This window comes from Uloborus diversus, chromosome 1 (assembly GCF_026930045.1).
Source record: "Uloborus diversus isolate 005 chromosome 1, Udiv.v.3.1, whole genome shotgun sequence".
In the NCBI taxonomy this organism is placed as follows: domain Eukaryota; kingdom Metazoa; phylum Arthropoda; class Arachnida; order Araneae; family Uloboridae; genus Uloborus; species Uloborus diversus.
Genome location: NC_072731.1, coordinates 102,274,588 through 102,286,896, shown reverse-complemented (window position 1 = coordinate 102,286,896; position 12,309 = coordinate 102,274,588). Strand labels below are relative to the sequence as shown.

General features: G+C 32.5%; 1 protein-coding gene across 1 annotated transcript in view; it reads left to right on the top strand.

Annotated features, from left to right (window-relative positions):
• The window catches only part of LOC129217268 (transmembrane protein 181-like), a 40,457-nt gene extending 34,363 nt beyond the window's left edge, over positions 1-6,094 (top strand). Inside the window, exons 11-13 of the mRNA XM_054851576.1 lie at positions 3,274-3,498; positions 4,350-4,416; positions 5,925-6,094. Of these exons, the coding sequence (XP_054707551.1) occupies positions 3,274-3,498; positions 4,350-4,416; positions 5,925-5,991 (359 nt within the window). The 3' untranslated portion in view covers positions 5,992-6,094. The remainder of the gene's footprint in view (positions 1-3,273; positions 3,499-4,349; positions 4,417-5,924) is intronic.
• Positions 6,095-12,309: the final 6,215 nt, after the last annotated feature.

The window sequence follows — 12,309 nt, the reverse complement described above, 5'->3', positions numbered from 1 at the left end:
CAGATCTGTTGTTCTAAAATATGTCATACTGTTTCTCAAAAGAAAAAAAAATATCTGAAAAAGATAAGAGATTCTATAGCTGAAGTCTCAGTTATCAAACAATTGATACTGTTTTATTTTCTAAGTCAGAACCAGATTGCAATCACACAGTGTATTTTTTGGTATTTTTGCATACAAGAAGTTTTTTGGGGTGGTAATGTTTCTCCCATTATACACTCAGGAACATTGAAAATAGCGCACCAAGAAAGAAGAAAGGTACAATCGCAAAACTTTGCATATAAGAAGAGGGACATCTGATATGTAAATTATCCAAGTTTGGTGTCAATGCGTATGTCCGTTTATCCACAATATTGGTGCAATCGGGAAAAAGGTGCTATATAAACCAGTGCATAATTTATAATTTATAAATGTTTTGATTACATGATTTATTTTGATTGTTAGAGAACCTTAATGAGTAAAGGATGCCTGGTTAGGCAAGTTAGAAAACGTTTCTCACAGTTAAACGAGTTTGAGAGAGGTTTGATCATCTGCATAAAAACTGCTTGCTGGTCGATGAGCCGTGTTGCTGCCCAGGTGGATCGCTCAGAGTGTTCCGTTAGAAACTGTTGGAGTCAGTCGACACGAAATGGTACTTATGTGTGAAAAACCGGGCCTAAGCGACCAGGACAACAAGGAGGAGAGAGGATCAAAGGATCGTCTGGCAAGCACTCTTGGATCCCACAGTTACTCGGTCCAGAGACGTAGGGGTAGGAGTTGTTTCTCGAACCATTTCTAGACATCTAGCGGAAGTGAATTTGCAGTCCAAGCGTCCTTTTGGTGTACTCCCTTTAACACCAAAACATAGGCAACTCCGTTTACAATGGTGCGAAACCAGAGCGATTTGGGATGTCATTGACTGACAAAAGGTGGTGTTCAGTGATGAATCTTGGTTCATTTTGGTGTCAAATGATAAACACGCATCGGTGTGAAGGCAGCCTGGAGAAAAGTACCATCCCACCCGTTCTATCACACAACACACGGCCCGCACCGCGGGTATAATGGTCTGGAGGGCCATAACCTATGATAGCCGGTCCACTCTAATTGTGGTACGTGGAACCTTAAAGAGTATACGTTATGTTAATGAAATTCGGCAACTACAGTTAGGACCGTTCAAAAATGGTCTCCCAGGGGCAATTTTCTAGTAAGATAATGCTCGGCTGCATACAGCTAGAATTGCTCAAGACTTCTTAGATCCTTTTGAGACTCTTCCATGGCCAGCCCACTTCCCTGACTTGTCTCCTATAGAGCATGTATGAGATCAATTGAATCGGCAGACGCCGCCGCACTACTCTGTGCAAGATTTAGAAGTGGCTGTTCAAAATTTGTGGCTCCCTCTGCCTCAGGACAACATCAGATGTTTAATTAATTCAATGCCGAACCGTATTGCAGCAAAAGAGGGTTCAACCCGCTATTGAAGTAGCACTGTATTCATCTCATTTCTTAGCCTGTATTTGTTTAATTGTCTAGATTTTGGGAATCAAGTGTATCTCTCACCTATATTATTCTATGTAATAAATTTCACTTCAATCAAATGTTTCTTTCTTGGGGCGCTATTTTGAATGTTCCTGAGTGTATGAGAGACTATCATTACCAAGTGCAATGCTTGTTACTCTAAGAAGAGTACATCACAGACTTCATCTAAAATTGTGAAAATGTTTTTTACTGCATATTTTTACTTTTCACTCATAAAAGCCCTTTGGTGTGGGGGTGGGGGTGATAAACATCTGTAAATGAAAGAAGCGTTCGGAAAACGCATTAAAAGCACTTTTTAAAAAAAAATCCAATAGGAAAGAGAGTATTTAAGGGCAATAGGTTGTGTAAAACATATTGAAAAATTGAAAAATCAAATACCATCACACAGATTTAAAAAAAAAACAAGTGAACTAAATATTATTAGTATACGAGCTGATGTATGCATCACATGACTTCCTCTTACTCCAATTTGAAGCCTCGGAATGAGCAAAGAAACACTTTAAACATTTTCATAACAAGTTTGTTGCGAACTGGAGCAAAGAAAACGTTTTATACAGATAAGGTTTCACAATATCGGCAGTTTTAATGTGGTTCAATGGTTAGCTCTTTAAATATGGCCAAATTAAAACCAGATTTTAAAAAAAACCACGCCAAATTCGTAAACTTGGCGATTAAAATCTTGGCAGTATATTGCCAAGTGTTTGCCAAATTATAGCACTGCTTGAGTTTACATTGAAATTAACAATGATTTTACCCCAAAAGGTGTAAAAGACCCCCTTTGGAACATTTGAATGCAACCAAAATAGAAGGTGCGCAACTAGACCCCACTTGGAGTCTATGTACCAAATTTCAACTTTCTAGGACATACCGTTCTTGAGTTATGCGAGATACATACACACATACATACATACATATGGACGTCATGAGAAAACTCGTTGTAAGTAACTCGGGGATCATCAAAATGGATTCTTCAGGTGTCTATACGTTCTTAGACATGTATCCACTTGTGGTCGGGTTGAAAAAAAAATCAATATTCATTCGGGGGCGAGCAAAATGGAAATTAAGGCCGATTTTTGAGTGAAAATTTTTTCGCGAATACAATACTTCCTTTTTTGTAAAAGGAAGTAAAAATAGCGGTTGGAAAAATAGCTTTGTGTTGCAATTTATCATGACCCAAATTTATTTATTAAATATTAATTCATACAAGCATAGATATTTTTGATTTCATTAATTATAAATACATAATTAAATGAAATGTAACTAATTATAAGCTGAAAAGTTGTATGTTTACAATAAAATTATTAAACTGTTTTCTAAAAGTACTGATACTTTTAAAATCTCCCAGATTAATTTAGTTGCAGAAGAGGTCCAAAAACGTGGCTCTAATCCCGAAAACTTGGCCACAAAACCCTGGGCATAATACTGAGTTATCAGGCTGACACGCTCCATAACTCAGCATTTTCAAACTTTGACTCTACTGCAAGCGTGCCAATCAAGTTGGGGTTGGATCATGGTGGAGACTGCACCATTGAAATTTTTAGAAAGGTGTTAATTTGAGAGGGGTTTTGAACTCATTTTTGGGGGATTATCGGGGGGGGGGGATTGACGCTCCATAGCATTTGAAGGTCCCTTGAGGGAAGGGAGAGATGAAGGGGGTAATGGCACCTCCATCTGATCTAATATGGTGCATTATTTTTTACTGAAACTTTTCTTTTGTTCAAAATACTTTAATATTTCTAATTATGTGTTTTATTTTCACAGATGTGAGGCTAAAATTTTTGACAGTCCTGATGATAATAGTATTATCGATTAGTATTGCTGTCACAGTGCTAAGGTTTGGTGTCTCTGTGTTGCAAGACAATTTTGTAGCAGAGTTATCTACCAATTATGGCAGTTCTGCTGAATTTATGTCTTTCTACAGTCTTCTAAATTTGTATCTTGTTACTATGGCATATGTGTATGCTCCACCTAAAAGAGCCTATTTTGGTGAGTAAAAGTTTGAATTTTCAGTCCCCAGAGTAAATATAGTTGTTTAATTTCACAGATAAATTTTACAAGTGGTTGTATGATATACACATTGAGATTTTCAAAATATATTAAAGTTTTATTATATAAAAACAAGCATTTTAAAATGAACTCAGTTTTTCTAGACTTCCATCTTATTACATTCAATTAAATCAAATCACGTCTGCAAAATTCAAATTAATTGTTTTGTATTTAAATTTTTTTCTTTTGTTTTTAAGATTTTAAACACAGAAAGGTCAATTAAATTTTAAATAGGGTAATGATAGTTTTTTGTATTAATTCTTTTAATGTAATTGAAGAATTAAACTTATTTTGTCAGATTACTTTGTTTCATAACAAGCAGTACTTCATATTATAATTTCTATGAATAAACATAACATAATAATGATGTTTGTGATAATCAAAAATAATGAATTTAAATTTTTTTTCTTTAAGCATATGTAATACTATATTTTTGATGCAAAATTGTATTTTTATTAATTTCAAACTACAAATTGTGTAAACTAGAATTTCATGCAGGCCTGCATTTAGAAAAGTGTTATTTTTTACTCAATCACATGGTTTAATGCTGAAAGTACAAGTAAATTTAATTTTATTAATTCCAAAAGGCTAAAAAAGGGGTTACTAGTGCTAAGAGATAAGATTTTATTGCAATAAGATATTTACTTAAGTTTTAACTACATCTTTGGTTTGGCTAACTATCCCTTTAGTGTCTTCATAGATCTTGCAGTGAATTTTTCGTAAAAATATCTTTTCAAATGTTATACACTTGTGTGTGTGTTTTTTTGACTATTCTTTCCTTTTTACTTCAGAAACTCGAGTTAAAGATAATCCAACGTTATCAATGATTAATGATTCAGATGAAGAAGTAATATATGCGTAAGTATGTAATTTCTTATGTCATTTTAAAATTTAAGATAGAACCAATTGGAAGTTTGCTTTAAAAATTACCACACATAAAAAAGGAACAATATAGTTTGTAATAAAACATAAATTATCATTTTTTGTGAAACATTGTTTTTCTTTTTTATCATTAACCTTCAAGAACCCCCCCCCCCCTCTCTTTTTTTATGAGCCAAAGTAAAAACTAAAATATTTTTCCAATTAAATATTTTCTATTTGATTATTAAAAATCGTTTTGATCAAATGAATTAGTAAATAAAAGAGTTAATGAATCAGTAATGAAACAATAAACAAACAAACAAATTAATTAATTAATACATAAGAAAAAATAAATGAGTGAATGAATAGAAGAACGAGTGAATTGATGAATGAATAAGTGAATTAATACATGATAGATTGTAAATAAATTCTATAGTAAATGAATGTATGAGTAATTTAAAAAATTAATGAATAAGTATGAAAGAATGAATGAATAATAACTATTTCATTTGGCCTTTAAAATCAAAACATTCCTAGTATTTATTAAATAAGTATTGCACTGGACATTATTGGATCTTAATTAGTAACTAAAATTTTAATTTCAAAATCATTTTATTATAGCAAAAATTATTTTTGATAAACCACAAAACATTACAATATGTAACGAATAAATACTTTTGTGCTGAAAATTAAAATAATCAGTTATCCAACGTTTCATAGATAAAACATTGCTAGATTGGTGGCATTGCAAATTGTTAAAATATTAAAGCCAATTAATCTACTTAAAAGTACAGAAATATTATCGACTAAATTACTTCGAATGTGGTTGTGACTACTAAACTTAATATATATTCACCAAAATAGTATGATAATGCACAGTGTTGCATAGAAACATAGTTAGAATGAAAAAAACAGGGAGGGGGGGGGTATCAAAACAGAATGATAATTTTTTTTCTCTCGAAGAAGTATTAATGACAATTTGAAACATTATGTATCCTTGAAATCGAAACTCGTTAGTTTACATATTCTTTCCCACTAACCACCAACTGCAATATTACAGCTAACCAAAGTGGTTTTATTCGAATATGCTTTATGTGTGTTTTTTAAGAAGTAGTTTAGAAATGTTTACTTATGTTATAGAGAAATACATTAAAAAAAATAGTTAATGCTCTAGTTAAATTAGTTTTGTCACTTTGGGAGTTGGGAGGGGCCCCCTGTGATCTTCTCTTTAATCCACTATTGGTCATAGGTATTTTAAAAATGAATAGATAAATAAAGTAGAAAAATCATAATAATTTCTATAATGCAATTGCAAAATTCAATCCAGCCCAAATATAGGCAGCTTTTTGGGCAGAGCCCAGGTGCCGGCTGGGCCCCATCTGCTAGGTTTTTCTTCTCAAATTTTCGGAAAATAACTTTTGATTTCTTTTAAAGAATAAACTGATTCAAAGAAGACATACACTGTATTTTTAGCTGAGTATTTACTTATACTGCTTTTATTTCAGTTCTGACTCTGAAAACAGACCTCTGAATCCTCTGAGAAAAAGTCCTGACAAAGAAGAAAGTGATTAAAGCAGACTGGCTACTTTTTTTTTGTCTTTGACTCTTCCAAATCATTCCATAATTATTTATTTACATTGCATTCACTTCATTTTTAGTAATGTATGTAAAGTAGTTATTTAGCAAAATATATATATATATATATATATATATATATATATATATATATATATATATATATATATATATATATATATATATATATATATATATATATATATATATATATTCATCTATTTATTTGTTATTTATTACCTGAATTATTTATTTTATTAGTTTTCTTGTTTTTCTGTATTAGAAATGTGTCAAATATAATTGAAGATAATCATAATTTATGTTTGTGGGTGTAAAATAAATGGTTTCTGATTTGAATGCCTTCTTTTTAAATTCGTGAAGAAATTCTTGAAATGCCTTAAAGATTTTTAGTGAATAAATGTGATTATTTGTATACATAGGAAAAAATATCACCATTTAATGCTTGAGTGCAGTGGCGAATCCATGAAAGGGACTATAAGGTTGCAGCAAATTCCTCTTCCTTCATACCAGAGTACCTGATCCCCCAACATCCTCTAAGATTATCTTGCATTTTGGATTATTGACTTCCATCCCTACAAATTTCTACGAAAGAGTCCCAAATTCACCTCCCTGTAAAATCGTCTAAAATTTTGTTTTTTGACCTTGGAATTCGAATCATTTCTGCGAGAGATTCTCTAAAACCCAACCCTCATCTTGAAAGATGTCCTGTAATTGCTTTTTTAGGACTAAATTTTAAAATACTTCCGAATCTACATTTTCCCCTTTTCCAGTTTTTCCATCAGGTCCCAGTTTTCCATATACTAATAACGTTAATTTAAACCGGATGGAAAGTTTGCTGTTTCTGAACTTTCCGCAATTTACATTTTCCCTGGTAAGGAAAAAAATGTTCTAAAATACGCGATGCTTCCTTTTGTGCTTTTTAAAAGCTAACCTATGCTGTTGAAAGTTAATCTATGAAAACAGAAATAGTTGATCCTCTCCACATAGGCCAAATAAGAGTTTACAAAAAAATTTTCATCACCTTTCTTAAAATCACATTGATTTTTTTTATAAGTTAATCTGAGCTCATCTATATCTTAGGAAAAATATTGGCCATGATCAATCACATTTATTTTTGTACTTTATTTTAAACATAAGTGAGGCAGTAATACCTATCATAACCGTCACCTGAGTGAAAATGGCTGCAAGGTTTCTCGAACGTATATTGAAAACACTTTAATGAGTTTTTGAAAAAATACAAGGCACACACACATTTTTTTTAATTGACAATTTGATGAACTTGTAGTTTTTTTTAATTACAAAATACTAATTTAAGTAAACAATATTCTACAATAACAAGTAGCTTACTGAAGTCATACAATATAACCATTGCAAGAAACTAATAACGTTAATACTCATAATATTGTTATGGTAGTAAATTTTATGATTATTTCGTTTGTAAAACATAAAAAAAATCTGTTAATTATCATTTATAAAAGCAGCAATTTAAGTTTAATTTCATAACATAATAGCCTAAATTTGTCATTCCCTCATAAGTGAGGGAATTTTAATAAAATTACCATTTACTTTTTTTAGTTATCTGAATAGTGATTATGCTTAGTGGGCTTTAACTATAGCTTAACTTATGAATCAATAGTTATAAGTAGTTTTTAAAATTTATTTCTATTCAGTAGGAAGTGACTAAGTAAAAAAAAAAAAAAAACTTTCAATCCACCCTCTGTCAAAATTTCACTCTGATAACAATGGAACTAAAAATCAAGTGACCCCCCCCTCCTTTTTTTTTTTGATGCAATGTGCTCGATGGCTACCAAAACATTCTAATTCCATCAACTAGTTTTATGTGCCTTCTAGTTAGCCTTAGCAGTTAGAGGATAGGTGAAAGATGGAGTGATGTAAGAAGGTGAACTTTTTTCTCATTCAATATGATGATATTAAAGTTAATATTTTTAATGATTAACTATAATAATGCCATATTATAGTCCCTATTTAAACATAAAATCCAATTCTTAAAATATAAGTAATACATTCATGTAAAATAAGAAATAACGTCAGAAAAACACAAATTCGCAGATTACTGCAGACACGTGTTTCGGCGTTACAGGGAACGCCTTTTTCAATGCAAAAAGTAACGAGCTTATGGATGAAAAGACATCCGACAAAAGCCAAACTTTTCATTCTCTTAGTTCGTTACTTTTTGCATTGAAAAAGACGTTCCCTGTAACGCCGAAACACGTCTGCAGTAATCTGCGAATTTGTGCTTTTCTGACGTTGTTATTTCTTACTTTACTGTTCTGCACAAAGTTATTTATTTATCTTTATACATTCATGCTTCAATATTGCAAAAAAATATTTTAAAGTTGAAATCTTGTGTGGGGACAGTATGAGGGAGCGACAAAGGATTGGTTTGAAGTACAGAATTAAATCTTAATATATAAAAATCTGTGCAGATGTTTGTCACCATAAGGCTTTTAAACGGCTGGACCCATTTTGATCAAATTTTTTGTGTGTAATTAAGTTGTGGCAAGCATGGTTTCGAAGTGCAATGATTCGAATCGGAAACGTTTTTGTTAATTAATTTAAACATTGGTTGGTTATATCTCCCAAATGATTAATATTTATTTCAACCTATTGTTGAGCGAGAACTGAAATAAATATTTAGCCCGTTGCCATAGGACAATAAGAAAGCCAGCTATGCTTTTTGTAATGAAATTTCCTACTGTGATATGTCATTTGAGAATAGAGTAAAAATGTAAAGAGAGAGAAGCCTTCATTTCTCTCTCTCTCTTGAAAGCAACGATTTTAGGTCCTGTGATGTATTTTAAAGTAAAGTACTGGAAGGTTTACGCTCAACGTGTGTTCTGTTGTCGTAGTAAAACCATGTGACCGGATCAGTGCTTTAGGTTTTCCTAACCAAATGATCAGAAAGTACCGTACCTAGCAACATTTCTTTCTTGGCTCAAGTCCGTCTATGTTTTGGCACCAATGTCAAGAATACTTTAAGGATTATCTAACTAATCAGTACATCATCAAAGGAAAAGATGATGGAATTTAAAGACGAAACAAATTTTATTTTCATCCAGATAAATTACAACAGGGTAGTTCTGTACACAAAAGATCAGTGCAGTGGAAGATCTTTACTTTAACAAACATAATAGGCAAGAAATGAAGTTTTAAAAGCTTTTGTTCAAAAGATCGGACCGTTAATCGGTCGGAGCTGGCTTCGCTCACTGATCAGCTGGATTACAGTAACGTTGTGGCTTGGCGACTTTGGCTATAAACAATAGAGTTGCGTGATCATTTGTTTACATTTTAAAGCTACTGTTATTGTAATTTATTGTTATTTTTGTTTATTTGGCGAAATAATTCAATTTGCAAAGAATTGTTTTTTGTTTTTAAAGAGTTTTTAGTCATTCTAGTTGAAGAATGTTTATTTTACATCACGGGAGGGGGGTGGGGAAGAGTGATTTTTGCTTATTCAGAGAACTGTTTTTACCTTTATAATTTTTCTGAACGATATCCTTTCGATTTTTTTTTTATAAGAGGGATGTTGCAGCGGGATTTCCCGTTTGTTCTAGATGAATAGTTAGATTTTTGCATTTAATATCTGAGGACGCTTTTTATCCTTTGAGTATGGCTGAAGGAACAAATCATCAAATACGGGAGAAATTTTTTTTTAATAAAACAACTGCTCAGTGGGCATTAGATAAATCAAGTTGTAATAAATATACACATTCTGACACCATAGCAGCTTAAAACATATTTTTTTCTTTTTTTCAACAGAACGATTCAAACACTTGATGGTTTATTGAAGTTTTTTAACTTTTCAATTTACAAAGTTTGAACAGAACAACGTCTGTCGGGTCTTCTAGTAGTTTATAAATATCTAAATTATAAAAACTACCAAAATAACTTTTAAGCATCATATTATGCATACCTGTTAAATTTATTTTAATGACAATGATAAACCAATGAGATATAGGCTTATGACAGTAATTTAGCCTATTTTGGAGAGACTCACCTAAATGCTACTCCTCCGTCCGTAGTCAACCTTATGGACTTTTCGTTCGCCAATGAAGATAAACAAGAAGAACCGGAAGCACAGCCCGTCTCTTCTTTCAATATTGCATTGAAGGACTCACAAATAGTGAAAGACAATTTTCTTTCTCATAAAGATCAAGAAAAAAACTTGAAAAGTATTTCAATTCTGGAAGATGTTGCATTTACTTTGAACGCAATGATCGTAAAACAGTCTACTACAATGGACTATTTTCAACCTAACGCCCGGGTTCGCAACTGTGTTAAGATTGTCTAAAATGGTATGTATAATAATGTTCTCTTCGTAAAATATATATTTTAAGGTTTTTAAAAGAGTCATCTTTACTACCTTTAGTTTTTTAAAAATTTCTATTTGATTTTGGCTTTCTATGTACTTCCCTTGTGTACGTTAACAGAAAATAAATGCTCACCATTTTTTTTTCTGTTAACCCACACCAGGGAAAAATGCTCTCCATTTTTTCTGCTAATCCACACATACACAGAAATGACCCTAACCAGGCGTTATTAGCAAACGGCTATCTGCTTGCTTCAAATTTGTGTCTTACTTAATCCTCTTTAGTTCAAGGGCAGTTCCAGAAATGTCTCAAGGAGGGAGCGATTGATTACCTCTTACTACATATCTGGTTAGCTGATGCTTGAGGGGGTTGCAAAAAAGGAATTCTAAATTTTCGTTTTATACCTTCAATGTCGTAATAATTCTGGGGGAATTTTTCGAAATCCCCTCGCCCTAACATCATTGAAGTCGTCAAAAATTGCTTTTTGGAACAGTTACCAGAGGAAAGTCACTAAACCCATTATTTGCCCTAACAATACCTGATGTATCTCAAATCACGTCTTTAAAACTTTAATTTTGCTAAATGCTCAGAGAGAGGCTTCTGAGACTTTTTCTTCTAAAAATGCCAAAGATCGTCTGAAATTGCCTTTTCGAAAATTCGATTTCAAAAAATTTGCAAGAGGGAGATTTGAACCCCAATCCCTTCCTTTGCGCCATCAAAGATGGCCAACCCCACACTTGCATTTCAGCACTTCCAATTTAGAAAAACTGCCGGTTCAGGATCCCTGATCTGAGGGACGATCACCCCTCCCTTGTATCCGTCCCTGCTTTCGCTTAAACCAGGTGTTACTGTCAAGCGGTTAACTGCTGCATAAATTCTGGAACAGGCAAAAAATCGCTTAAAACTGACGTTTTAAATGATTTCACTGCTTCTTAAAAGGGTACAAAGATGTGACCTTGTAAAATTTCAAAGTTTTTGAATATAGCTGGCTCGATCCTCAACTCACTGTCGTTCTCAAGATTTTTCAAGTGACATAGTAACGGTCAGATTTTAATACAAAAAACTAAACGCCAAGGCTGGAAGATTAGACACCAGCGGTGGATTAGAAGAAGCTTCTCCTAAATACCGAATTACGCGTTTTACAGAATTTTTTTTTAAATACCGAAAGATGCGTTTTGAAGTGGTGTACCTTCGGCGGTACATCACTTCAAAACGCATCTTTCTCGATCCGCTTTCGCTTTCAACAGGCGTGATTGACAATCTGCTAGCTGCTTTATCAGTTTCGGTACGGGTGTAACATCTCTGGAAATGGAAGTTTTTTTTTTTAATATCTCATTTTTGAAACGCAAGTTACATTTCATCAAAGAAGGTGATAAAAAAAAAAAAAAAAAAAGGATTGCATCATTTCAAAACGCATCTTTCTCAATCCACTTTCACTTTCAACATGCGGTAGAAAATCCATGTCAATTCAACAAGGTGTTTACCTTGATGGTCTTGGATTTTTTTGAATTTAACATGTTTAACATGTATTAAAAGTTATAAAAAAGTACAACATAAGTGTTTTTGGTTTTGCCCGAAAAAATTCCCGAGTCGAGATACAGGACGCCAAAGATGACGGCCCAGTCATCATTTTTCACTTGCGACTTACGACAAAATCTTTAAAGTTCTTTGCTCAGGAACAGTACAACATATTTTACTGCTATTTGTTTTATTGAAAAGGGTTTTTTTTTTCTGTTTAAAAAACTGTGCAACGTTTGGAAATATGTGTTGAAGTTTTCTTTCCACAGTCTTTTGAAAAAACAAATTTTAAATCTTTTTTTTCTCAAAAATGCCAATTTATTTTTTTATTTTTTTCATTTTTTTTTCTTTTTTTTTTACTGTTGAGAAATACCACTGCCACTGAATACTACATTCCACTTTTGCGTTTAACGGGTTTTAGGGGGTTTTCCAGGAATTCTGTATA